Source organism: Castor canadensis, chromosome 10 (assembly GCF_047511655.1).
Source record: "Castor canadensis chromosome 10, mCasCan1.hap1v2, whole genome shotgun sequence".
In the NCBI taxonomy this organism is placed as follows: Eukaryota; Metazoa; Chordata; class Mammalia; order Rodentia; family Castoridae; genus Castor; species Castor canadensis.
The window spans coordinates 106886946-106914854 of NC_133395.1; the positions used below are offsets into that span (position 1 = coordinate 106886946).

General features: G+C 36.1%; 2 protein-coding genes across 2 annotated transcripts in view; one reads left to right on the plus strand and one right to left on the minus strand.

The window, feature by feature from the left end:
* Pp2d1 (protein phosphatase 2C like domain containing 1) overlaps window positions 1-5688 on the plus strand; it is a 50762-nt gene extending 45074 nt beyond the window's left edge. The window contains exon 3 of the mRNA XM_020173397.2: window positions 4892-5688. Coding sequence (XP_020028986.2) covers window positions 4892-5688 — 797 coding nt within the window. The remainder of the gene's footprint in view (window positions 1-4891) is intronic.
* Window positions 5689-5876: 188 nt separating this feature from the next.
* Window positions 5877-27909, minus strand: part of Rab5a (RAB5A, member RAS oncogene family) — a 29709-nt gene continuing 7676 nt past the window's right edge. Inside the window, exons 3-6 of the mRNA XM_020173399.2 lie at window positions 14399-14550; window positions 13991-14113; window positions 12539-12632; window positions 5877-7335 (exon numbers count right to left, since the gene is read on the minus strand). Coding sequence (XP_020028988.1) covers window positions 7220-7335; window positions 12539-12632; window positions 13991-14113; window positions 14399-14550 — 485 coding nt within the window. The 3' untranslated portion in view covers window positions 5877-7219. The remainder of the gene's footprint in view (window positions 7336-12538; window positions 12633-13990; window positions 14114-14398; window positions 14551-27909) is intronic.

Below are 27909 nucleotides of genomic sequence, written 5' to 3' on the forward strand. Positions count from 1 at the left end.
AACCAGTACCTTGGGTGCTCTACCACTGAGCTAAGACCCCAGCCTCAAAACCATAGTCTTTATTTTTTTCTTGGACACACGGTCTATGGTAGCCGAGTAGCTTTGAACTGCTATCTTCCTTTCTCAGCTTCCTGAGCGCTGCGATTACAGGCATGCAACACCTTGCCTAGCCTTAACCATGTTCTTAAATAACATTGACTTTTATATCCCTGCTCCTTTTGGGCAGGGGGAAGTACTGGAGTTTGAACTCAGGACTTTGAGCTTACTAGGCAGGTACTTTACCATTTGAGCCAGGCCCCCAGCCCAACTTTTTTTCTTTTGCTTTTACAGTAAACTCACCTTATTCATAAATTTATTAACGCAGTTTTAACCAGCATGGCAGACAAAACAACAAAAACTTATTTTAAAAAAGTCAAAAGAAATTTCAGGCTAGAGGTAGAGTACCACTCTACTCAAGTGGTAGAGCTGTTTATCAAGCACAAAAGCCCTGAGTTCAAACCCCAGTATTGGAAAAATTGAAAACCAAAATTTTAAATCTTTACACACACATTACACGCAGCTCAGCTGATGCAGAGCAGCTCATTCCCACATTGGTCAGCTGTTTATTGTATGATTTGCTGTTTTCTTGCTCTTCCTTTGTGAAAATCTGCCTTCCAAAAAGCAAATGGTGCAAATACCAAGGTAAAAGTTATAGTAATTTCCCCAAGCCAAGAAAGGGCATGTAATGTACTTAGTTTAAGTGATAGAGGGGAAATTTGAGATTTGTTGAGAGGTGGCATGTGTTTAGCAAAAGTTAGGTGTAGTTATGGGAAAAATAAACCAAGCATCTGCAGTATAGCACTGGTGTTTCTTCCTCAACAGTGGTCTCCTTGGAACCACATATCCATGGATATCCAAGGTCTACTGCAGTTACTTTTTAGATAGGGTTTCACACCCCAAGCCCCCACCCCTAACCTTTGACCAAGATCCTCCTATCTATGCTTCCCTCATAGCTAGGATTACAAACATGCATAAGCAAACCTGCTTATTTGTTCAAATGGGATTTAACATTTTATCTGGGCTGGCCTCAAACTGTGATCCTCTTGATCTCTATCTTCTGAGTACCAAGGATTACAGATGGTTATTTCTGTATCACTCTCCCTTTTGATGTAGTGGTCAATATATGCAAACCTGATTCTGAGAACAATTCAACAGATATTTCACAATTATTTAAGACCTATGTGTAAAATACTGTTAGGCTTCAGAGATACAATGGTGAGCACATATAATGGTCTTGGGTTTCATGATTATACCTGTTGCAAAACAAAGGATCTTTCCAACATCCAGCGAAAATCAGCTCCACATTAGTAAGGCTCTTATGCTAATTACTAGCAGGAGATGACACAAAACTGCCATGTGAAAATGAGTCTTAACGAAAAATTTAAGTTTCCTAACCTCATTTACGTGTATATTTATGCTCCTTTTCAATTGCCCATTTTTTCTCTCCCCAGTAACTAGTTCCTCTCTTCCCAAAGTCCCACAATCTATTCTCTTATGCCTATGCTACTTTTAAGGTTTATCATTCTTTTTCACTAGGTCTGAAATGAAACATATGTCATTTCCCCTGTTTCATTCACATAGCTTCTTTATCAAGTGTCTCCCAATTATATCCGATTATTAAATCCTCACAATAAACTTGACAAAGTAACATTGCAGATGAAGAACTGTTACTTAGTGAAATAAAGGGACTGAATGTGACACACAGTTGAGATTAGTTCAAGTGGGTTGGGCTCCTAACTTTATACTTCTCTATGCTGTTTCTTCTACACCAGGACAATCTTGTGCATGCCAGATATGCTCTGTTACCACCACATACAAATTCTCTTTTTTTTTGTTTGGTTTTTGTGGTACTGAGGTTTGAACTCAAGGTCTCATGCTTGCCAATCAAGCGCTCTACCTCTGGAGTCACTCTGCCAGGCCAATATTCCTCTTAACATTTTACTGTTTTCATCAACACTAAGTGACCTTCCTGGCTTTATCTGAGATCTTGATGGTGCATGCTCAATTTAAAAAAAACTTCCTGCTGGAGATTCTCTCACTCACCCTGGAGTTTACGGTGTCCTCCCTTTTCACAAAAGTTGGAGATAACTCAGTAATCACAGAAGCAGTTATGTCCCGTGCATGTAAGAAGCTTGACTATATATGACAGCTTAAAAGGGCTTGAATGTCATCTCAGTTTTTTCTTTTCCATTGAGACAAGAATCTCACCATGTAGCCCAGACTGACCTTGAATTTGAGCTCCCTACCTTCCTCAGAGTTTTGAGTGCTGAGATCCAGGTGCATTGCTACCATACCCTATCACAACAGGCCAAAAGCAGCCATTCTCATTTCCTCCAAACCACCAAAGACTTGCTCCTCCTTTCCAGTTCTCCAGATTATATGGATATAACAAAACCTTCCTCCAGGAGCTGGGGTGTAGTTCAAGCAGGAGGTGTTGGGTTCATCCCCAGTTCTGCAAAAACAAACCCCCCCAACTCTTCCTCCAATTTCCAATCTACATGGGGTCTTTTATTTTATTGTAGCTTTCAACTTAATGTCATCACTTGACTTCAACCACCCAATCTGTAGCTAATATTCAGGAAATAAAACCTGTGAATCTTCATATCCAAAATCTTAACTCTGTATTTCCTGGGTTATATACAAGAATAGTTGAGAAATACTAGTTACCTCTCCCCTATCACTCTATTCTTCATGCACCATCCACAGGGATAAAGGATGTGAGTTATTCAGAAGGTAGGATCTCCCACTTTAATAGAATGAGTAAACTGTCAATTAACTAACTTGCTTAAAGTCAGACAGTAAGGCAACCAACACAAACTGCAACCAGGATTTAACCTCCCTTCTAGAAAGTTTTGTTGTACTGAGCCCAAAGGATGTTTTTAAGCAGTAAAACAGCCAAAATGGCATTTCTTCCTTTCTGGCAAGGGGGTAGTGCAGGTGGGGGGAGGGAGGCAGAAGTAATATCAGTTCTCAGCAGAAGCAACTGAAATCAAAATACTTCTTTACATTCTTCTACTCTAAGTTAATAATCACCTAGCAGGGCAATGGTTTTCTTTTTACTGAGTGGGCTTTGGCTTGCTACATGCAAATAAACATTTTTAAGTCAATGGACTTGACTATTCAGAGCCAAATGGTGCTGCCAGTTATTTTCAAAGCTATGGTAGCACTATTCACACGTCTATGTCCACAAATTTTTTTTCTAGTATTTAAAAAGTGTTCCTGAACCATATGTCCCCTTCACAGTTTAACCAATGTGGTATATTAAATACTATCCCATGCTGCTTTGCTGGTAACAGCAGTAATTTGGAACCCAGAGAAAGACAAGAGTTATTTCACTAATATACCTCCTGCAGAGTTAAGTACAACCACCAGTACTAAATACAAGTTAATACATTAATGACCACATGCAAAGTGAGAGGTCATGTAGTTTTCAGAATTATCACTTACACAGCTCTCAAGTTTCTAAAACATTTGGCATATTTTTTTTTATTTGGCATATTTTTTTTTTTTTTGGTCTCAGTCTAGCAACTCAGATATCAGTCTTTCCCATTATGTAAATGAGCTAATATTCTCTCTATACCTGACACCAATGCTTCACCAAGTTAGGCTTTCTGTCCAATCATACCAGCTAAATGGAACACAGCCTTCTAAGCCAAAAATTTACTTAAAAAACTGAGGGCTTACCTGGGCTCACACCTGGTAATCTCACACCTGGTGCACACCTGTAATCTCAGTACACCAGAGGCTGAAGCTGAAGGATCAAGAGCTCAAGGCCAACCTGAGCTATATAGCCACTTCCTCAAAAAAACAAATAAAAAATCAAAGATCACTAACCTCATCTCAGAACAACTTAAGATGACATTTTTTGTGGGGGGGAGGCAGTACTAGAATTTGGACTCAGATCTTCACACTTGCTAAGGAGGTACTTTACCGCTTGAGCCATGTCCCCAGCCCAACTTAGATAACTTTACGCTACTAAGTACTGCCTGTGTTTGAACATATAATTATGTTCCTAAAATCTGGAAACAATTTTTCCTAACAAGCTAATAAAATTCTATGACTTCTTAACAAACCAAAGGAAGTTTTAGTAATATTTAGTAATACCACCCTCCTTTAATCTGTTCAGATCATATTAAGGCTTTTAAGATTTCAACAATGCATGCACACATCACAGGCTCATCTGAGCTATGAACAAATGATAATCAGTTATTGACGATTTCAGCTTTCAACCGAAAGGTTTAATGTTGGTTGCCTACAATCCATTTAATACTTTAGATACATATTTTCACAGAACTTCTTAATTTCTGCTTTATCACCACTACAGGAACTTAATGAGACATTAACCATGGCATTCTAAATTCTTCATTAGCCATGACCTAAATACATTCAGGTTTTAACTTTTACTAGTTACAAAAACTGTCACTCTTAAAAAAAAAAGACCGAAGTTAATTTTAATTGAAGAAGTATTTATTTAAACATTAAAAAAATCTGCTGTATGGAATATATGTTGATTATAAAAAAACTCAAGTGACTCTTCAAAATCATGTTCTGAAACTTTTCATAAAATACTTGATTTGTAAGTTTTTATTATCTTGAGTTTTAGTTATTTTAATATGAAATGCAGTATTTTAAACACTACAGGTTGCTAACAATCAGGGATAAACTGGCTTACCAGTTTGAAATCTAGCTTAACCGTAAATCATTAAGTATACATATTTAAAAAGTATTTTTACGTGGCCTGTTTTCTGATTAGCATTGAAACACAGAATTAGTAAAGTTAACAGCATATTTTAATACAATTGGCTATTAAATCCCTAGGACAAGATGTTCCTTTTAAAAAATAATCTTTTAGGTAATGTGCAAGCAGTCTTATGCAGAAATGGGAAAGGTTTTTGCCTAACCAAAGAACACACCACACAAAACATCAATGAAAGAAGACGACTGCTTCAGAATGGAGCAGTGATTAGTCCAAATATGCCATGTGGGCTCCTGGAAGGGCAAATAAAAACCACAAGAGGACTTGGATTTCATGGAAACCTTAAACTGAAAAAATTCATTATCCCAGCACCTCAAACTATTTCTGTTCCTATCGATGACTTATGCCAATTCCTTATTTTAGCTACTAATGGACTTTGGGAAGTTTTCGATAAAAAGGAAGTAACTGCACTGATAATAACAATGTTTCAGATGTACAAAGAAACATATGATTCCATCATAGAAGACAAATCACTATCCAAAGGGTCTTTGCTTCTTTCAAACAGTGACGAAAGTATTATTAAATCAGAAAGTGATATCCACATCCTGTTTCAGCGTAAACCTGCCTCTAAGGAATGTTTTTTACCTACAAAGAAAAAAATTCCTGATTCAAAATATTCTCAACACAGCTTTTATAACCCTAAAAATGAGGAAACACTTCAACCAGAAACGATCAATCATGAACCCTATAGTGAGAAAAAACTTGACAGACCAAATACTGTAGATGGCGCACAAACAAATGAAAAAGAACCACACGCTCAGAGTTTCTACGAAGGTGCAGCCGAGTATGTCAGCCGTGAACTTGTAAATGCTGCTTTAGAGGCTGGTTCCAGAGACAACATTACAGTTATGGTAATATTTCTCAATGGAAGTGAGTACCAGTTGCTGACATAAAAATAAAGTTCTGATAATCCAGAGCACCAAAATATGTCTTAAGTGCTTCCATGAGCCAGATATTAGGATGATATGTTAACACCATGCAAATACTTAGGAACGTAAAGAAAATATAAAAGCAGACTTTAGGTACTATACCACTGATGTATGTTCACCGTTTTACATCAAAAAAAGAGAAAAACCAGTACTGTTTTTTATACCACTTTATTCCAACCTGAGCACCTCAATATAAAACTAAACACTGGTGAACTGTTTTCCTTACTAATTCTGAATTACTGTAAAATGTACAAGTTCTGCTAGCAGTTCGACACTTAAATAGATTAAATCATCTCTGACACATGGTAGATTTCATATAATGAAAATACCTAAAATAATTAGTGCAATATACTGATCAAAATAAAATGAACTCTGAAAAACAAGGCTGCAAGATTGTTACTAACATTGTAATACTTATGTTACAAATTACAGGTACATTGTTTATGGTTCTAGCCAAGTAGGAACAACTGAAGCCCCTTCCTTTCAGAGCAGGAAGAGAGAAATAATTAGCTGTTTTAGTAACTGTACATTTTGTATACTTTTAAGCAATTCTTAAATATTACAGAAAAATAATAAACATATAGAGACTACAATGCAGTACCCTATTTACAGTACAGCTGAAGATCAATTTAAAATAATCAAGTCTGAACGTAACATAATTGTTAGTGCACTGACTATATTATGTCCAAAGGGAACAAGAGCCCCCTCCCTGCCTTGACGAGAGCCCCTCCCGTCTTACAAGGCCTATGCAATGGCCAGCAGTGATTAAAGAGAAATCTCAGACACTCGGTTTGTTTCATTTTTGTTGAAGAGCTCAAATGAAGGAAACAACTATCTATTAAAATGCATTTATCAGTTTTTATATTCCTAAAACAAGATGAGGGTTACATTTGATTTTCTTTTTAACCCCATTTAAAAAAAAAAAAAAGACTGGTTATAATTTAGATGCCACTAACATTCCTTTTTTCTTCCTGGGGAAGTGGGACTGGTGTGTGTGTGTATGTGTGTGATTTATTAAAATGTGGAATGTAACAGAAGAAATTATCATTTGCCTGAAATTATCATTAGCTGAGCATAAATATTTTTAGAATCTCCTTCTAAAATTGTTTTTCAAAAGCCCAAATTAATAATTTCCAAATCTTTTTCACAGATGACTGTTGTTCCAGTTTGGAGAAACTGAATGGTTTAAACATGGGTCCAGATAGTCACTGTCTTTGTCTCTAATGATGAGAAAGGATTCCCCCCTCAGCTTTCCAATGCAACAGTATGCACACAGTTCTCATTTTTCCCTTTCTATTGCTGAAACATTAGTCAGAGGGACACATGCATGTTATTAAAAATTAAGTTCAAAACACTTAAAATAATTCTGTATTAGAAACTTGTCTCTATCATAAGTCTCTTCTTTTTGAAGTCATACTGGGCCAGTTAAATGCTCCAATTCCATTGTTATTAACATTTAGGAAGCAGAATGTTCCAGCTAGTTCAAACTGGAGGTTTAGTTACTACAACACTGACTCCTGGTTGGCTGTGTAGGTTCAGTAAGGTCTACTCCTCTTCCTCTAGCAGAATTTGCTCCCGGATTCTGTGGTTCATTCTTTGGTAGCTTTTTAGCTGAGGAAAATTATCAAAATAAAAAGAATTAGAACGTTCATATCATAATTACTTTCTTCTGCTTATTTCTTTTCAGTTAGGTTACCTCCAAAGTTTCATTTAACCATATGGTCGTTCTTTTCAAATGTTTATTAAAATTTCTCAGTATGTGTTTGGGAAAGAGTAGATGGAAACTGGCTGTAGATACATAGTTAAAACTTAAAGTAACTGGGCTCAGGCCTGTAATCCTAGCTACTCAGGAAGCAGAGATCAGGAGGATCACAGTTCAAAGCCAGCCTGGGCAAATAATCTGCGAGACCCTATCTCAAAAAACCCTTCACTGACCAAAAAAAAAAAACCCAAAAAACTTAGAGTAGACCTATACATAATTCCTTATGTAGATTCCTTTAATAATAACAGCAAAGTTGCACTTTATTTAATAAACATTAGTACTGCTTTGTTTTGTGTAAGGTATTGGGAATTGAACCTAGGGCCTTATGCGTGCTAGGCAAGTGCTCTACCACTAAGCTACATCCCCAGTCTATTTCATAATCATAAATACATCTATTAAATAAAATCTGGGGCTAGGGTTATGGCTCAGGTGGTAGAGTGCTCATGAAGCCCTGAGTTCAAACCCCAGTACTGCCAAAAAAAAATCTGGGAATGGTGAGGCATATCTGTAGTCCCAGCTGTTTACTCTGGAGGCTGAGGTAGGATCATTTAAGCCCAGGGATTCAAGACCAGCCTGGGCAACATAGTGAGACCCTGTTTTACTTTCTGAATGTAAGCAGCAACTTTTGTTAGTGTGTACAATCATAATTCTCTTACCTTGTAACTTTATTATAGGCTATTCTGTTATGAATTACTAGTTTAAACATTTAAATATGTTAGCAAACGCAGTTTTCTTAAATTACAAAAAAGTTCCTCTTTTCCCATTTTGAACCTAACTGTTCTGGTAAACCATAATATTAAGTCAAATTCACTGTTAAAATTGATTAAGACAAATCAAATCAGCCAAGGAAGCCCTTACCAGTTTTATTTTTATAACAACCTATGTGCATAATCATTACTAAATAAATACATCTTTGTAACAAAATACTGAAAACAGAAAGACAATAAAGAAAAAAAAAGGAAAAGAGAACTCTAAGTCAACAGATACTGACTTAAGTTTATAAAGTTAGCTCCAATCAACATTTTTTGGATTGCCAGCAAACCTCCCCAAGGGCTGGCCTTGGACTTGATTATTGATTAGCCTGCCTCTCCTGTGTGCACTACCACTGCTGGCTCTGCCACAAACAGTTTTAAGAACAATTCAGGATATGAACAAATACTATCACCATAACCACCACCACTACCACCACTTCAACAAAACCTATCCTCAACTGTTGGCATCTACCTAGCATTATGCTATCACATCTCCTTATTTCCTCCTTGCCTTCATAGTCTTCACCCTTCAAATATCTACATTGTACCCTCTTATGGGTTGGTAAAGAACCCTAATCACCAGTAGCTCTAAGTGTGAATCCATCTCAAAGGCCCTGTCTCCAAAAAATTAGTATCCAATTTCATCTGAGTCAGATGAGTGTGGCCTACCAAATCTGGATAAGGCTTCCAATCAGCATTTGTGTCTTTCATTCTGCTAAGTTCTGTACAGCTAATGGTTCTTCTGTGGACTGTGCTTTCCAACTAATTAAAAATTTATCCTGCAAGATGTGGTTTTAATCCCTAAGATGCTTGAGGTATGCTTAATCCACTTTTTGAAGGAAGAGGGTTGTAATATTAAATATGTCTAAAAGTACTGACTGTTAAGGGGAGCTGTACGTATGTGGTATCAATCTTGGGGATGAATTACTAAGGTAAGACTAACTTTACCATGGTCTTGACTCATATTACTCAGAAGATGAATGTGTTCTATTTAAAAATCTGAATGCCTACTCAACATTTTAGATTTTTTTTTTTCTTTTTTGGTACTGGAGATTGAGCCCAGAACCTTGTGCACATTTGTTTAAGTGCTCCATCACTGAGTTGCATCCCCAGCCTGAATTTTAGGTCTTTTACAAAAATGTTATTTGTTCTACTTATTTCACATCAGCATTAATCATCTTTTGAATCTCAGATGCTGGGCTGGCCAACAGGTCTGGGAGCCAGGAAAGAGCACTGAAGTTTGAGAAGAACACCTTCACTTGGGGAATGTCTCTAGAGATGGTAGCATAAAGGGTAATATAACAATAAATTTTTAGTCAAATGTATTTACAGGTGGACTAGCAGAGTGGCCCAGTAAGAGCACCTGCCTAGTATTTACAAGCAATATCCTGTAGGTGCTGAACACTGATACTAGGGACATAGAATAGGTCAGCATTATAAACTGTATTTTAATACCAAAAGTTAGGTTTTAGAATGAGCAAACATTTCTCCCTTTAGCATACATCTGTAAGTGCATTCTGTAATTATATTTGAGGGAGATTTATGAGGTTGAAAGAAATAAACTACAATGAGGAATTTTTAATCCTTGAACTGATTAAAATTACTAAGCGTACTAAGTCATGTAAGATTAACTTTATGAAGGAAAGACCACAATTCCATTTACAGTGGGATTTCTTTCAAGACAGGAATCATTCTAATTTCAGACAAAAACTAGAAACTGTAATATGTAAGGCTACTTTATAATGAAAAATAATCTGAATAAAAGGTGCTGGGGGAATAAACCCAGGGCCTCAAGAATACTATGCAAACACTCTATCACTGAGTTACATCCCCAGCCTATTAAAATCTTAAGAAAGGTTTAAAGTCTAGGCAGATTTGAGAAATTTATTATCTCCTTACTTCCTGTCATTAAGTTTTTACATGTGATTCTAGGTATAACCTATTTCATTTGTGAAAAGAATATATTGTTGCACAATCTTTCACAACTGTACTAGTGTTTCCACAGCAAACTGAAAGTGAGTTTTTTAAGGAAAATATTTTAACACAAACAGGCAAGTTTTTTCCATTTCATATGAGCCACCATTAAGCTTGGTCACCTAGTAAAAGAGTACTTGCAAATTTTGCTGATTCAGTTATTAATCGGTCAATCTGTTCACGTTTCATATAAGAGTTTTTCTTTTTTGGGGTCAGACTGAGTAAACCCCAGTTAAAAAATCTCTGCTGTATAGTATGGTATGAAAAAAAATGCTTAGTGCCAGAAAACTGTGGAGACAGTAAACTGTGACAGCTACCAAAGTAGTCCCCTTAGCAAATGCTGCATACCTTAAAACCAATGCAAACAGGGTCAAAACAAATACTTTTATTTTTGCTTTATTAAAAAAAGGAGGCTCAGGGCTGGGGAGTGGCTCAGGCGGTAGTGTGCCTACCTAGCAAGCATGAAGCCCTGAGTTAAACGCTACTACCTCCAAAAAATAAAAAAAAAAAAGGAAGTTCATTTCTACTCCAACTTCATACCAACAGTCAAAACCTGGAATAACAATTACCTTGTTAAAAATACTGCCAAGCTGGGTATGGTAATGCATGTTTGTAATTAGCACTTGGGATGCAGAGGAAGATTGTGAATTTGAGGCCAGTCTGCAGTACATAGTGAGACCCTGTGTCAATGCCCCGCCAGCCCCCAAAACTTCATGGCTGGCAGTGTTGCTCAGTGATCGAATGCTTGCCTAGCATGCTCAAGGCCCTGAATTTAATACCCAGCACTACCAAAAGAAAAAAAAAAAAAAAAACTCAAAACTTTCAGGCAAAAACACTCTGTAAGGTAAAATTACCATAAATATGGATGTTGTTTTGCTTTTCTTCCCTTGCACCTCAATGCTCTGAAATCTCCCTTAATGTTTACACTGTGGTTTCAGTCACCCGCAATTAAGGCCTGAAAATGTTAAACACCTCCTACCTTGAACAGCAATCATTCCTTTGTCTAGTATCCCCACAGAATATGTTGCTACTTGCCCATTAGTAGCCAGCTTAGCTATCAGACTATATTGTTGTCAATGTTTGTGTTCAAGTAAAATATTACTCAACAGTGGCCCGAAGTACAAGAGTAGAAATTTGGCAATTTGGATATGCCAGAGAAAAGCCATAAAATGCTTCAAGTGAAAATGTGAAAGTTCTTGAGTTTGAAAAAAGACAAAACAAAAAAAAACTAGCTAGGTGCCAGTAACTCACACCTGTAATCTTAGATACTCAGGAGGTAGTAATCAGAAGATCAAGGTTCAGTGCCAGCATGAACAAATAGCTCATGAGACCCTATCTAGAAAATACCTAACACAAAAAAGGACTGGCAGAATGGCTCAAATGGTAGAGCACCTGCCTAGCAAGTGCGAAGCCCTGAGCCCAGCATAGTCAATCAATAAATAAAAATAAAATAAAAATTTGATGCTGAGGTTGCCACGATCAATAATAAAAATGAATCTCAAGCTGGGTGTGGTGGTGCATGCCTGAAATCCCACCACTAGGGAGCCTGAGGCAGGAGAATTGCAAGTTTGAGGCCAGACTGGGTAACACAGATGAGACCCTGTCTCAAAAAGCCAAATCAAACTGACAAAACAAAAAAATCCCAAAAAACAATTCTTCAGGACTGGACATACAGCCCAGTTGTACAGCACTGCCTAGCATTTTGAGATCCTGGATTCAATCCCCAATACTGTAATAAAAGAATCTTCTACCTGTGAAATTGTGAAGGAGAGAGAAATCTGTGCTACTTTTGCTATTCTACTTCAAACCACAAAAGTTATGTCCACAGGGTCTGATAAGGGCTTAGTTAAGATGGAAAAGGTAGGTTGTTTTCCAAACAAGGAACCAAAAAAGATGGAAGTAACATTAAACTACAGGATTCAGTATGATTTAAGGTTTCAAGCATCCAAGGAAGGTCTTGGAATATATTCCCTACAGAGAAGGAGGGATTGCCATATCCAAAAGGTAAGCAGTAACAGGAAAACATGTATTTACCAACTTTCCTATGACACTTTTGGAAAATCTATTTGATCATCTATTAGATCAAGGCCTAGCTATAATTCATTTAGAAGAAATGTGCCTGAACTGAAAGTATTACAACCCAACCAGTAACTATCTTTCAAATTTAACAGTACTGCTAACAAAATACTGTTTGGTGGAAGAAGGGACAGAGGAAAGTAGTATCATCAATTTAAAAAATTCAAAAATTATTTTAAAGGAGAAACCAAACATGCTTTGTATGTGTTTTGCCGATTTGTCAACTGAAAAAAGATACTATTAAACTTACCTATTGCCATGAATATTTCATTTACATTCATTGATGTTTTAGCTGATGTCTCCATGAATAATAAACTGTTGTCATCTGCATAAGACTGTGCTTCCTGTAGATAAAGAAATGAAAAAAATGTATTCTGTGGACATAATACTGTACCTGCTTTTTAACAGAAAAGGAGGCTGCCTTAGTACCACTCCAACTTGATTACCTATTATCAACTGTGTAATAAGCTATAACAAAGGCAGATATAACGTGTGGGATAATCTATCATGGAATATTTTCTTTTTGGCCATAACTTACATTATTCTGTCCTGATTCATCTGGTCTGATAAAATTACACTACTGCTCTACATTTCTGTGGTGCTTTACAGTTTACATATATTATGGTCTTTGATCCTCACAGATGTTCTGAGGAGCAACAATTATCTTTCCCATTTGACAAGTAACAGAGGCTCCTTTGAATTGTTACAGGACAGGGCCATTTTTGACTATAATGTAAAGTGCTATCTGTACTACTCTATGCTGGAGAGGTTAACTGCCTCGGAAAGAGTAATAGATATTACACTTGAGTGGTTGTCTCAAGAATTAAATGAAAACTTTGTGTGTAATGTGCTCAGCTTAATACCTAATAGTGCAAGAAATAATTTCCTTTCAGTGCATGTGTTCTTCATCTCCAGAAAATTATTCCATTGCTGTTATTCTACACTTAGTGCCACAACTACTTTTCTGAGCAAGAGAACAGAGGCAGTTTTAAAAGGTCTGACTATGGGGGTAGGGGTGGGGGGAAGTGAAGAGGATGGCTCAAATAATATATATACACATGTAAATAAATGTAAAGATAAAATAAAATTTTAAAAGTAAAAGGCCTGACTAGAAGATTTGTTTTTACATGATTAACACTTGATCTATTTTGTAGCAGGGAATATTCTGAATTATCTTTCTTAGGTAACAAATTCAAAATGGGTGTTAACCCTTTATTTTTGAATGCCCTTTTAAAGACAACCACATGTATGTATGTATATGAGTATTGACATATAGTGGCAAATGAACAGAAAATGGGATGGAAAGGACAGTAATTCTTCTTAAAGTGAGTGTGGGAGTGGAGGAATGAAGGTAAGGGGTACTTTTTGCTTTATTTATTTCTGCATGCTGGTGAACAATTCTTTTCTAATTGTTTAGGTTAACAAAATATTTGAATCACTTTATACATTATAATACTATAAAGGTATTAGAAATTCTGGTTTAAGAGGAGAAATGTTTTTGTGGTGCTGAGATAGAATTTTGGACTTCACACATGCTAGGCCAGTGTTCTACCACTGAGTTATACCCCCAGCCCTATCAACAGAAATGCTTTGCTGCATATGGTACATTTTTAAAAAAAATCTGCATTCCTCACTATTTACATTGTTTAAAAATTATTTACAAAAAATATGTGCTTTCAAGTGAAAGTTAAATTCAACCTACCTGGAAATCTACAGCTCTTTTGTTTGCTAGGTCAGCCTTGTTTCCTGATAAAGCTATTACAATGTTAGGACTTGCTTGCCTCTGAAGTTCTTTAACCCAGTTTTTTGCTCTTGCAAAGGACTCCTGTTAAACAAAGGAACAAATATTTGGCATAGGCTCAAAAAATAGTTATGAAGCACCTTTATGAGACAAGACTTTGAGACTTCTAAGACAACTCTGTGGGAAGGAAATTCTTAAGACTATTACCTCACTTGAGACCCTTTCATCATATTTTTTTTTACTCAGGAAAGCTTTGTCAGAAAGGTTATGATTAGCTATCAAAAAGATTTTTTGAAATCCTTAATCAGAACTCTGAATATCAAAAATGGATATTCAAACTAACTTCATATAGATGGCATTTGTACTTACCTCATTTGTGATATCATACACAACTATGGCTGCTTGTGCACCTCTGTAGTACATTGGTGCTAGGCTATGGTATCGTTCTTGACCAGCTGTATCCCATATTTCAAATTTTACTGTTGTATCATCAAGACACACAGTTTGGGTTAGAAAAGCAGCTGAAAAAAAGAAAATATCCGCAATAAGTTTACAGTTTTCCAAATATTGAAAATACCCAGAAAAACTGATAAACTGCATACCCTGTTAATATAGACAAAGTACTTTCAAAATCTGTGCTTCAAAGTTAGACAGATACATGTATGCTTTTAAGACTTTTGTAGTGAAATTAGATTGACATTTAAAAAGTTTGTTACAGGGCTGGGTGTGTAGCTCAGTGGTAGAGTGCTTGCCTAGCATGCACCAGGCTTGGGTTCAATCCCCGGCACCATAAAAAAGAAAGAAGTAAAATAAAATCATAAAAATTGCTGCAAATTACATTAAGTTTAAAGCCTTATTTCTAAATTGCTTTACAACACGCGTGCGCGCGCACGCACACACACACACTCCTTTCTCTCTCAAAATGGGGGGTTGGTGTATGAAACCAATACAGTCAGCTTTCTGCATCTATAGGTTTAACCAAGCATGGAATAAAAATGGACAAAAAATATGTCTGTACTAAGCATGTACAAACTTTTTTCGTCATTCTTCACAAAAAATTTCAGTACAGCTATTTACATAACATTAACACTGTATCAGGCATAATAAGAAATCTAGAGATGATTTAAAGTATATGGGAGGACGTACATAGGGGCTGATACCATGCCCCGTTCCATTTCTCCTGTTGTTTATTGGCATATTCTATAACTTTTGTCCCAATTATTATCACCAAATTAGTATTTCTTATTGAATTATCTTTTAAAATATTAAGACTTTTTCATTTCAGTAATCACTATTTCAACATAAACTTAATTTATTAAATAGACTCAATATTCTCTTCTACCTCTCTGTCTTTGCCCTGAGAATTTTTTGATAGGTATTTTTCACCTGTGTTTTTCTCTGATTCTAATTTTAACACTAGGAAAGTACCATTACTACTTTTGTGTTAAAAAGACCCACATACAGGTTGGAGATGCATCTCAGTGGCATGTGTAAGGCCATGGGTTCAATTTCAAGCAATTTCCCCAACCTCCTAAAAGACCCTCATACAGCCAATCTTAGCAGCTTGCTAAGCTATAACACCTTGTTATTCTTCTCTAGTAACTAGCACTTAGGACCCTACTGCTGCCCTATCATCCATTGTGAATTGGTATGCTATCCTCACTTACAGTTTCATTTTAAGGTGTGATATTCCCTAAATTGGTATGGACCTGAATTACAAAATTCTCTAAAACCGTCATAGTCTTCAAGAGAATTATCCATTTCCCTAAATTTTACCAGTGTAAAATGTCAAATTTTCATGATTTATTTAATATCAAATGTACCAAGTCAAGTCATATTAAATATATTTCTTTAATATTAGAAATAACATTTTTTTCATACTATTTTTAGTAGGTCAACTGGCTGCTGGTATTAAGATGGTTTTAATACTAGCAACTATAATCTGAATTTTGCAAACGTTATAAATGTAAATGTCTCTGAGGTAGATTCTATGAACAGTTCTCATAATTTACCTAAGTAGTCATATTTTACTTCTACCAAACAAAATCAGCAGAAATATCCATTTTCTAAATCCTATACTTAATTTTAAAGAATACCCAGAACTGCCATGAAAAGTTCTCTTGTGGAATTAAAAAACATTTTTAAACATATAAAATTAAACCAGGTATGGTGGTACAAGCCTGTAATTCCAGCACTTGGGAAGCAGAGGCAGCAGGATCCTAAGTTAGAGGCTGGCTGGATAACACTGAGAGACTCTGTCCCCAAAAACAAAACAAACACCATGCCTAAAATTAAGTCCTTGAAACTGTTCTACTTTTCCAATTAAAAAAAAAAAAAACCATCGTAAAATATAAACCTTTTCAAGTACAGCTGGATGCAAACTTACAAAAAATCGAATTAAATTTGCATTTAGATTTTATTTATTTTAGACGTAAGACCACACTAGCAATAAAAATATTCACTTACACTTAACATCAATAAGCTTTAGGCTCAGGGAAATAACTCTTAGTTATGCTGTCTTAAAGGAAATATGGTCTAACCTATTCTCAAACCAGTTAAAACTATCACAAAAATCCTCCCTTTTTTTTTTTCTCTTCTTTTGGTGAGTGTCGGGTTTGTACTCAGGGCCTTGTGCTTATAAAGCAAGCACTCTATCCCCTTGAGCCACACCTCCAGTTCATTTTGCTCTGGTTATTTTGGAGATGGGGGTCTTGCAAAATATTTTCCCAGGCTGTCCTTGAACCATGATTCTCCCAACCTCAGCCTCCCAAGTGGCGAGGATTACAGGCGTGAGCCACCCATGCCCAGCAGACCTCCATTTTTCATACATACAAAAATGCCAAATAAAACACAGGCAATACAATGCCAACAAACACATTAAAAGAACAATAGTCTACGAGTGATTCTTTCAGAAATACAAAACTATTACACTAATAAAATTTCATTACAAAAGGGCATTGAGTTAGTATCACTTCTAATAAACACAGAATTCCTTCTTAAAATTTTGCAAGTGTCCCATCCTTAAACTTGAAACTAGCATTAGGTTTAACAGAAAAGCTCTTAGGTATTCTCTATGAATTTTGGAAAACAAGAATGTCCACTATCAATATTGTTTTATGTATCCTTATAGGCAATCAGCTAAAGTAAGACAGACGACGAGTTAATTTGGCTAGAACAGACAAATCAACATCCTTGCAACAGACTGGCAATATCCAGGTGAAAACATGTTAGAAAGGGAAAGTATCCCAATCAGACTAACAAAGACAGAAAAAAGTTCAGTATGTTTGCTCTCAAATTCACTCCACTTAGAAATTCTTCATTGTGCCTTAGTTAGTATCTTCTACATCTGTGCTCCCAAAAGACCCCTGTGTGAAACCGTTCCTTGAGAAATGGTTATTAGCTTTTCTTCTGTATACCCAACATCTAATACAAATTCTAGTTCATACAGAGCTCAAAAATGTCTGCTAGGAGGATCTTGAGTTTAAAGACAGTGTGAGCCACATAGTAGTGAGATGGTCTCCAAAAATGATATGCAGAATAATTTAGGGACTATTTTAGATAATATCTGGATAGAGAGCTCAAAAATGGGATTAGATAGTTCAAAAGGCCCCTGTTCAAGTTATTATTTCTAATCCAAAACTCTGAAATGCTCGAAAGTTGAAAATTTACATCCATCGGCATGATGCCACAATAGATAATACCACCTGATGAAACTTTGTTTTATGCACAAAATTACTGAAAATACATAAAATCATCTTTATGCCATATGCATAAAGAATATATGTAACATAAATGAGTTTAGTGTTTAAATCTGGGTCCCGTCCCCAAGATACCTCATTATGTTTATGTAAATATCTTAAAACTGAAAAAAAAATGTGAAATCTGAAATATTTCTAGTCCCAAGCATTTCGTATAAGGGATACTAAACCTGTATAATACAATCTCAAAAACACTACCATGCCAAGTGCTTCTGGTTCCCGCCTGTAATCCAAGCTACTCAGGAGGATTGAGGTTTGAATCTATCCCTGGGCAGACAGTTCGAGAGTCTGTATCTTGAAAAAACCCATCACAAAAAAGGGCTGGTGGAGAGGCTCAAGATTTAGGACCTGAGTTCAAATCCCAGCACCACACAACACACACACAAAACACTATTTTAAACTTGATAATACTGTACTATTGTTCATGTATCATACACAAAGCGTAATTTTGGGAAGGAGGAAAAAGACCAGTATTAGAGGCTTAGGGAGTAGAATGTATCAAAAAAAATGAAAAGTACCATAGCACCAAGAAAACAAGAGATATCACTGCAGTATGACAGCCTCGAAAAAAACTGGTGAAATATATACACTAAGACCTTAATTATTACCTAGAGTTCTTATGTTTCAAATACTACACCAGTCATTTAACTTCTTTGTTAAAATTCAGTGCACTATAACTTAAATTTAAAGGATATCTTCAAATTCTTAGTACTCCTAAAAATAAATTAGTAATAATTTATAAAATATTGAAAAATTCTGCCATTAAAAATACAAACTACTACATCAATACTGTAGCAACATTAATCAACCACAAACTTACCTGAATCTGCAAAACCACTTTAATTTATCCAAAACGTCTATTTTCTGGCTAAGAACCATCACTTTCTTAGACCTCTTCATTTTCTCTTCACTTCCATCACCAGCACTAGCAGTTGGTTTTCTTTTCAGGCCCACATTTCACAAAGAAACAGGTTTTATCACTTCGAGAGTTACTGTGTACGCGACGACAAGCAGAGAAAAACAAAGCTGCGTTGAGATGCAGGTGCTGGCCTGTCTATAATAGCCTCCCATTTTGAACTACACGATGTGTCCCTATTAGTAAGCCCTATCCAAATAAGGGGATAGTTTACCCTCAGCAAAACTACACATAACTACTAATGCTGGTGGCTCACACTTGTAATCCTAGCTACTTGGGAGGCTGAGATTGGGAGGATTAAGGTTCCAGGCCAGGCAAATAGTTCATGGGACTTCATCTCCAAAAATAACCACAGCAAAATGGACTGGAGATGGGTTCAGATAGTATAGTACCAGCTTTGCAAGTGCGAAGCTCTGAGTTCAAATCCCAGTGCCACAAAAATATACAAATCAATAACTTTATCATAGACCTTAGGGTCCTATTGAGAATAGCTAAAATTGTAAATGTTAAGCCTGCAAATTCCTAAGCCCCACAACAGATAAAACCCTAATAAATAAACAGCAAGGAGAAGACTGCAATACTCCAAAAAATCCAAATTGAAGGCATTAAATCAAAGATTAACAAAAAATCTTTTTTTTTTAGTTAATCTTTTACTACAAAAACAATTCCACATGAATTAAACAGGAGGGGGAAAAAACTGAGAGACTAATACACCCCACTTCCAGATTATTATTTGCAGTGCTGGGGATAAAACCCGAGACCTCACTCATGTTAGGCAAACACTCTACCACTGAGCTACATTTCCAGCCTTCATGTATCAAATTTGATAGGAAAGAGTTACTTTATTAGAACTGACCAAAAATTGTCCATAAGACTACTGAATTCAATTACACAAAGTCTGAGATTTCAAGTTCGTAAAACACGTGTCATACATCCAAAACATTGTGTAAACACAATGAGAAGTTTCTATAATAGATGCTAAGATATTAATATTTTTAGTATGTAGAAAGCTTATCTATATCTTAAAAAAAACTTTACTGCCTCAAGGATAAATATGTAAAGATAATTTACAAAAGCAATATAACAGAAAAGTAGTCAATATCACTAGTAATGAACAAAATCATCCACATACCAGAAACAATTTTTAATCTCTTGAATTAGCTAAATGAAAAAAAAATTAAAAAAAAAAAGAAGATGTGGCAAAGAACCAATGCTATGCTGATGATGTTTTACAAGTCTTTTGGAAAGAATTCAGACAACATACATCAAAACCATGAAAATGCTGGTACTGTTAATCTAATAATTTCATGGGATTTCTAAATGATGGATAGGAAACTTGGGAAAAAACTTTCATGCTAAAAGAACTTAAAAATAGTCAGTAATTAAAAGTAACCTAAATATATAAATAAAAAAAATCAGTAACTTGGGAAGTATTAAGCAGCAATTAAAATTGATTATAAGCTGGATGTGGTGGCACAGGCCTAAAATCCCAGTACTGTGGAGACTGAGGAAGGATGATTGCAAGTTTGAGGCCATCCTGCACTATGTAACAAGACCCTGTCTCAAAAACAAAACAAAAACTGGCTATAAGATGACTTATTTAATTGAGAAAAAGTAGTATGTTATACATTATATAATACTAACATATGTATATACAAATTCCTGGTGGGGATAAGGGCATATATATGTGAAAATATGATCAGAAAAGCACAGAAGAAACTAAAACAATTGCAGTGCCCTCAAAGTGGACCATGGTTGACTATTCTGTAAAACTTTCAGAAGCTGTGATTTAACAGCTATGCTGAAACGGTACAGATGTGTTATCTCAGAAGTAGAATGAAAGCTTATGATCACAAAATCCAAGTAAAATTATTTGGAAATCATATACAGGTGAAGCAATGGTTTTTGGAACTAAAGAATTCGATGAATTCAATGGATCTGGATTAAACACTAAGATGAATATCCAAATAGGGGGACTGATGGCAAAATGGGCCAAATAGCAACAAGAACCAGTTACCAAAATTATCAGTGAAAGCAGAAAATGAGCCAGGTGTGGTGTTGCATGAGGCTAAGGTGGGCTACACAGGAAACAAACATGGAAACAAATGTGTAGAAACTGGTTTGCTGGGAAAATGAATACTTATAGCAGTAACATAACAGATTTTCTCAGATATGAGCACTGACTTCAGATGACAAAGTTATACATGCAGAAGACTATGGATGCTCTAGAGCAGAAAACAGGTAATGTAAAAACTGAGGTCATTTTTATGTCCCATAAAACTATACATTTGTATATAGTATGCACCCAATGGGTGATGACAAGAGAAATGATCGTGTAATCAGGGAAGAGTTACAGTCCACCTAATGCAAGGAAGAAGAGAAGGGGATAAAAATACAGTAGGGCAGAGAGTAAAGCATACTCTACCTGCCTAAACTCAAATAGAAAATACTCCAAAAGCCTAGCAACAAGGTAAAAAAAAAAATACTATATACATAATATATATTAAAAAGGCAATCTGCTGGCACCAGTGGCTCATTCCTGGAATCCTAGTTACATGGCTATTTGGGAGGCAGTGATCAGGAGGATTACAGTTCGAAGCCAACAAAAAGTGAAACCCTATCTCAAAAATACCCAACACACAACCACACACACATGACTGGTGGAGTGGCTCAAGAGGTAGAAAGCCTGCCTAGCAATTTTAAGGCCCTGAGTTCAAATTTCAGTACAGCCAAACAAAAACAAAAACACAACAAAAGGCAATCTTCCAAAAGTAAATCTAAAGAGATGTTCTAAAAAAAATATAGAATTCATTCTTAAAAATCAATGAGCACCTGATAAAGGATTGATATCTAGAATATTTAAACTCCTATAAATCAGCAATAACTAAAACACTCAATTATAAATTGGACAAAGGACTTGAATAGACATTTCTTCAAATAAGATATACCAGGAGCCAATAAGCACAAGAAAAAAATATTCAACATCACAATCATTAGGGAAATGTGAATAAAACCATGAGTTACTATTTCACATTCAAAGAATAGCTATTACCAAAACAAGAGAAAATAAGTGTTGGTAAGGAGAAATTGGAACTCCTGTGCTGATGCTGTGGAAAACAGTATGGAGACAAAATTCCTCAGAAATTTTAAAGATAAGGCTGAGGATATAGCTCAGTGGTACAGTGTGTGCCCTGCATGTGTGAGGCCCTCGGTTTGAGCTCCAGCACTGAAGGGAAATAAAAAAGATAGAATTGCTATATGACCCAGTATTTTTACTTCTTGGTATGTACCCAAAAGTCATGACAGCAGAGACTCAATGAGTGTTTGTATACATTAACAAGAGTATCATTCACATTAGCTATATCATAGAATCAAGGCCACGTATCCAACAATGGATAAATGAACATGTAGTGAAATGCAGCGTATCTACAAAATGGAATATTATTCAGCCTTAAAAAGGAAAGAGTTGGTTGTACATGCCTGAAACCCCAGCACTCAGGCAGAAGCAGGAAGATTGTGAGTACAAGGCCAGCCTGAGTTACAGAGCAAATTCCAAGCCAGACTGGGATTCACAGTAAGTCCCTGTCTCAAGAAAAAAAAAATTTGGACACATGCTATAACATGGATGAACCTTGAGGATATTATGCTAAATGAAATACGCCAGACACAAAAGAACAAGTACTATACATACTTCTATTTACAATAGTAAAATTAAAAGAAAAAACCACAATGCTGGCAGGGGGTAATTACTGTTTAACGGATGTTAAAGTTTCAGTTGCGGAAGACAAAAGTTTGGCAGGTTACAACAATGTAAAAGCACTACTACTGAACCCTACACTTAAAGCATTTAAAATGGTAGATTTTGTCTTCTGTATATTTTAGAATTAAATTAAAAAAAAAATGAACATCTTAAAAGGTATCAGTTGCCAAATGAATTATAATCCTGGAAAATGTGATACTTATGACACAAAGGGAAGGCTAATTCTGCATGAAATCAAGAAAAATAATAAATATGAATTGACTAGGGCTTCTTCCATGTTGTCAGGGAGAAAGAATATTACTTTTATTTTTTGAGACAGGGTTTCGCTACATAGCCTTCAAGGCAGTCTCCCTGACTTAAAATGTTATTAGCCTTGAAAATGATTAAGCTTACCTACAAGGTGAGTTCTAACATTTAAGCAAAAAGCTTAAATGAAAAGAAGAGCTAAGAGAGGACTTTAAATCACAGATTAGGGCTGGGCGTGGTAGTACAGGCCTATAATTCTGGCAAGTGGGAGGCAGAGGTGGCAGGACTTTGAGTTCTATACTAGCTTGAACTATAAAACAAGACCCTGTATCCATTAAAAAAAAAAAAAAAAAGAAAAAGAAGAAAGAAAAAGAAATCCATTTTACCAATTACAGAAAATCTATAATCCCAGACCCTAATTACCTATGGTAAGCAATTCCCACAAAATATGAGAGTGCACTAAGGGAGAAAAGTTATCAAAAGGCTGGAATCCTTTAGATCAACAGTCACTTAGATAAAACTCCTTTGGGTTCTATAACCATACTGAAAAATCAATTACAGAAATAACTCCAGATGATATTCAAACAAAAAGGCAAAGGTTATGCTGGGTGCTGGTAGCCTACACCTGTAATCCTAGCTACTCAGAAGGTTTGTGGCTTGAAGCCAGCCCAGGTAAATAGTTTACAAGACCCTATCTTGAAAAACCTATCACAAAAAAGGGCTGGTGGAGTGGCTCAAGGTGTAGGCTCCCCGAGTTCAATCCCCAGTACTGTAAAACAAACAAAAACAAAGCAAGCAAAGGTTTATGTCAAGTAGGGCTGGGGATGTACCTCAATGGTGGTACAGTGCTTGCCTGACATGCACAGGGCCTTGGGTTTGAATGCCAGCACAACAATAACAACAACAACAAAAAGAGGGCCGAACAATTAAAAAAAGAGATTACCAATTACTAAAATATAAAAATGGAAAACATGGAAATACTAAGAAACCTTATAAGCTAATAAAATGTAATGGGATAGTATGATTATTATAAAGAAAAATAAGGACACTCTTTTGATATGGATAAATCTCAGATTGTGTTTTCCAAGATAGATGCATCAAAATATACCACACCACATTCTTTACAATGTGACTCTGGCATATTTTAGTCTGTCACTAAAAAAATAATTGATACCATCTGTGTGACTTCTGTGGCTAGGTCGAAAAAAGGCCATCCAGCTTCTACTTGGTACTTTTGACACTACCTTTTAAACCCAACCATAATGTTGTGAGGAAAACCCAGGTCAGGTGGTGAGGCCAGATGTAGAGGTTCTTGCTGACAGTCACAGCTGAGGTCCCAACAGTCTACAGCAACCACTAGATAAGTTAAGATGATCTAGCTCCAGTACTGACTGTAAAAGCATGGGACAGCAAATGAAAACCAACCACTAAACTCAGAACCATGAGAGATGATAAAATGGTTTGAAGTCTCTAACTTTTGGGTTGTTTCTCAGCAATAGATAATCAAAACAGTAGTAAAGTAAAATGTATAAATTATACTACAATAGGTCTGACAGGCTTCAAATTTTGTTTAAAAAAAAAAAGAATGCACAAATCTGAGTAAAAGAAACGTTGAAGTGGCATTATCTTGGAGGAAAAGAACTCAGTAGGTTATCAGATGTGAACAGTTTCATTATAAACTTTCATTAACTTTTAAAATTTTGGCTCACATGAACAAATTAAATGAAATAATTAAAATATTAAGTGTGATACATGTAGATGGCAGAAAAATGAAACCAGTGATATTAATTTAGGAATATAAGCGATATAAATTTTTACCTAATACTCTTTAAAATTTTTTTTCCTTTTATTTATTTTGCAGGGCTGGGAATCAAGTCCAGTGCCTCACAAATGTTAGGCAAGCACCCTACCACTGAGCTACTTCCACAGCCGCAAATTTTTTGAAAATACTTTCACATTAGTTTCCTTAAACAATATACAAAATAAAGAGGGCCAAAATCTCCTAATATTACACATTATGTAGAACAATGTTTGTCGTGTGTACCGTAACTAAACAGATTGTCTAGTCTGATAAAGTTTCTTCCAAGGAAAAAAAATGCACACATGTTCAATTCCAGAATGAGGATTGCATGGAAGAAAGAGCTGTTCTGAATTCCAGCTGCCACTTAGTTGCAATAGCTCAGAATAATTCTTAAGCTACTGCTTCAGTTTCCTCATCTATACAATTGTATTAACATATAGCTATGATAGAGATGAGACTTGTAAAAATGCTATTTAAATCCTGTGAACATCCTAATTAACCATTTTAAGTACTCTATTTTAGTATTACCCTGCATTTCTGTGAAGTACTGTTTTTTCCAAAATTGATGTTACTTATGAATACAAAAAGGGAAGAAAATGAATTTGATTCATGGCACAAACATTGAGAACTGAAAGCCAATTCCAACATTAGTTTTAAGAAAAGATAAAGAGCTACTTTTCTGCCAGGCCTGGTGGTACACATCTATAATCCCAGCACTTCAGAAGCTGAGGCAGGAGGATTTCGAGTTCAAGGTCAGCCTGAGCTACACAGTGAGTTCCAAGCCAGCCTGGGCTTCATAATGAGACGCCGTCTCAAAAAAGAAAAGAAAAGAAAAAAAACAAGGACAAGGGGACGCAGACATGGTGGCACACTCCCAAGCTATTTGGGAGACAGTCTAAGGCCAGCTTGGGCAAAGTTAGCATGAGACACTATCTCAAACTAAAGCAAAAGGACTGAGGGCATAACTCAATTGGTAAGAGTGCTTGTTATGAGACCTTGAGTTCACCTTGAAGAAGAAGGAAGAATGGAGAAAGGGGGAGGGGAGAGGAAGGAAAAAGAAAAGGAAAGGAGGAGGAAGGAAGGAAAGGAGGGAGGGAATAAGAGAGGGAGGAGAAACCAACAACAAAAAACTTCCAACAATGATGACAAAAAGAACAAGGGCTGGGTGGTGTTATTTTAGTGATAATGGCGCTTGCCTAGCATGTGCAAGGCCCTTGGTTTGATGACCAGATTTAGAATAAAAAGTGAGGAAGGGTTATTTTTTGACTGAGAAAAGCAGAATGAAGATGTCTGGTAATTATATAATTACAAGAGTAACATACCAGATCATTGTTCCCAACTCTTTTTTTTTTTTTCATCCAAAGAGCACCTGTTACCTCCAGCTGTCAAAACTGAGGTAGAGCAAAGCATGGTGGCACACTTTTTCCATCCCAGCACTTCAGGGGAGGTAGAAGCAGAAAGATCTTGAGCTCAAGGCCAGTTTGGCCTACCCAGTGAGACACTGACTTAAAAAATAAAGAACAAAAAAACCTAAGCGACCATTTCTTCACCCAGCTCCTACCTTTCTTTACCCACATTACCTTAAGAGGATGAATGCTGTTGAGCAACACTTCAAATTCTGTTTTGCAATATTTATAATGCACTAGGATTATTTACTTCTAAAGTTCAATGTGACTTCAGTAACACTCTCATACTGATGAATTTAATGAAGAAGGACCTAGAATTTATGCTTATTATCTAGATGGCCAATCATTTAAAAAAAAAAAAAAAACTTCTGGAATAACACCTATTGCTTTTCTTTATCTTAAATACCCTTCTTCTCCACAAGAGGTTTGACAGGGTTTTCAGTGATGTTTATTATAAGTTAACTCAGAATGCTTCACAAAAAAGATAATTATGATATATTACTTAAAAGGGGGAAAGGAACAATTTTCCAAAGTTTCTCATGCTTTTTTATCAAGTTATAATTTTTTTTTTTGAGGTGCTGAGGATTGAACCCAGGGCTTCCCACATGCTAGAGAAGTGTTCTACCACTAAGCAACACCACCAGCCTGGAATCCTTATTTTAATGCATTGAAAAACAAAACCAAAAAAACCAAACCTTTTCACCCTACAGCACTCACCACTACCATTATGTATCTAAGAAGGTCAATTATCCAGAAACCTTAAACAGACAAAATAGAACCAGAAAGCTGGCAAAAACTTCACTAAAAGCAGCAAGACTATCTCATAAAGCTCATGTGCAAATGCAAATTTACATTTCTTCAGAACATAGTTGAGAATACACTTTGTTTTAATGTATATCCTCTTTTGGAGAGATGTATGTATAAATAGGAACATCCAGAATTTTAGGCTTACTTTAAAAACTGGCATGAAATGTCACTTTGTGTGTGTGTGTGTGTGTGTGTGTGGGGTAGGACGGAGGTTTGAACTCAGGGCTTCACAATTGCAAAGCAGGCTTGAGCCACACCTCCAGCCCTGAAACATCATTTTTATATACCTTTTTGTTCGTTTTTGTGGTGCCAGGGAATGAATCCAGGGCCTCATGCAAGCTGGGCAAAGGCCCTACTCCTAGACTATATTCCTACTTCCATTTGCATATTTTTAAATTACAGTACTAGATTACAGTGTTTAGTCATTCTCTCCCCCATACTAAACCAAGAAGTCATCTTTGGTTTCTAGTATTATGGTGTTAGGAGCTAGGTAAATTTGCAGAGATCTGAATTTGAGGCAACCTATTATTACTTCCCCCTAGACAACAGAATAAAGGCAATAAATTAGTGAATCAACAAAAGTAATTCACTAAGTTAGAGCTATTTGGTAAAAATCATCCTATCAAACAGCTTTGAATACTTCAATAGCACTAGAGGGAATTAACAAAATTAAAACTGACACTCATTATCCACAGTTATTTCATGAAATAAATTTTATTAACTCCAGTATTTAACGTAGGTAACACAATTTCAAAGAACGTCTGCTTTGTACCAATTCTTATATAGTTCAATACTCTCTTTTTACAAATGTGTAAATAGAGTTTGAGTAAGTGTTCATGAAAGAGGTGTAAGGATTAGAACCAAGTCTACTCTCAACTCATAGGAATGTTTTAGTTATCTTAACTTATTTTTGGGGGTGGGAGGTGGTACTGAGTGTTGAACTCAGGGTTTTGTGCTTGGTAGGCAGGTGGTCTACCACTTAAGCACAACCCCAACCCCTTTTGCATTGGTTATTTTTAGATAGGGTCTCCTTTTATGTCTGGACTAGCCTGAACAGTGATCTTATTTGTGTTTCTCTGCATAGCTGGGAAGACTGGCTCTTATCACTGTGCCCAGCCATTGATTGAGATGGGGATGTGCCCAGACTGGCCTTGAATTGCAGTCCTCCCAATTTCCACCTTCCAAG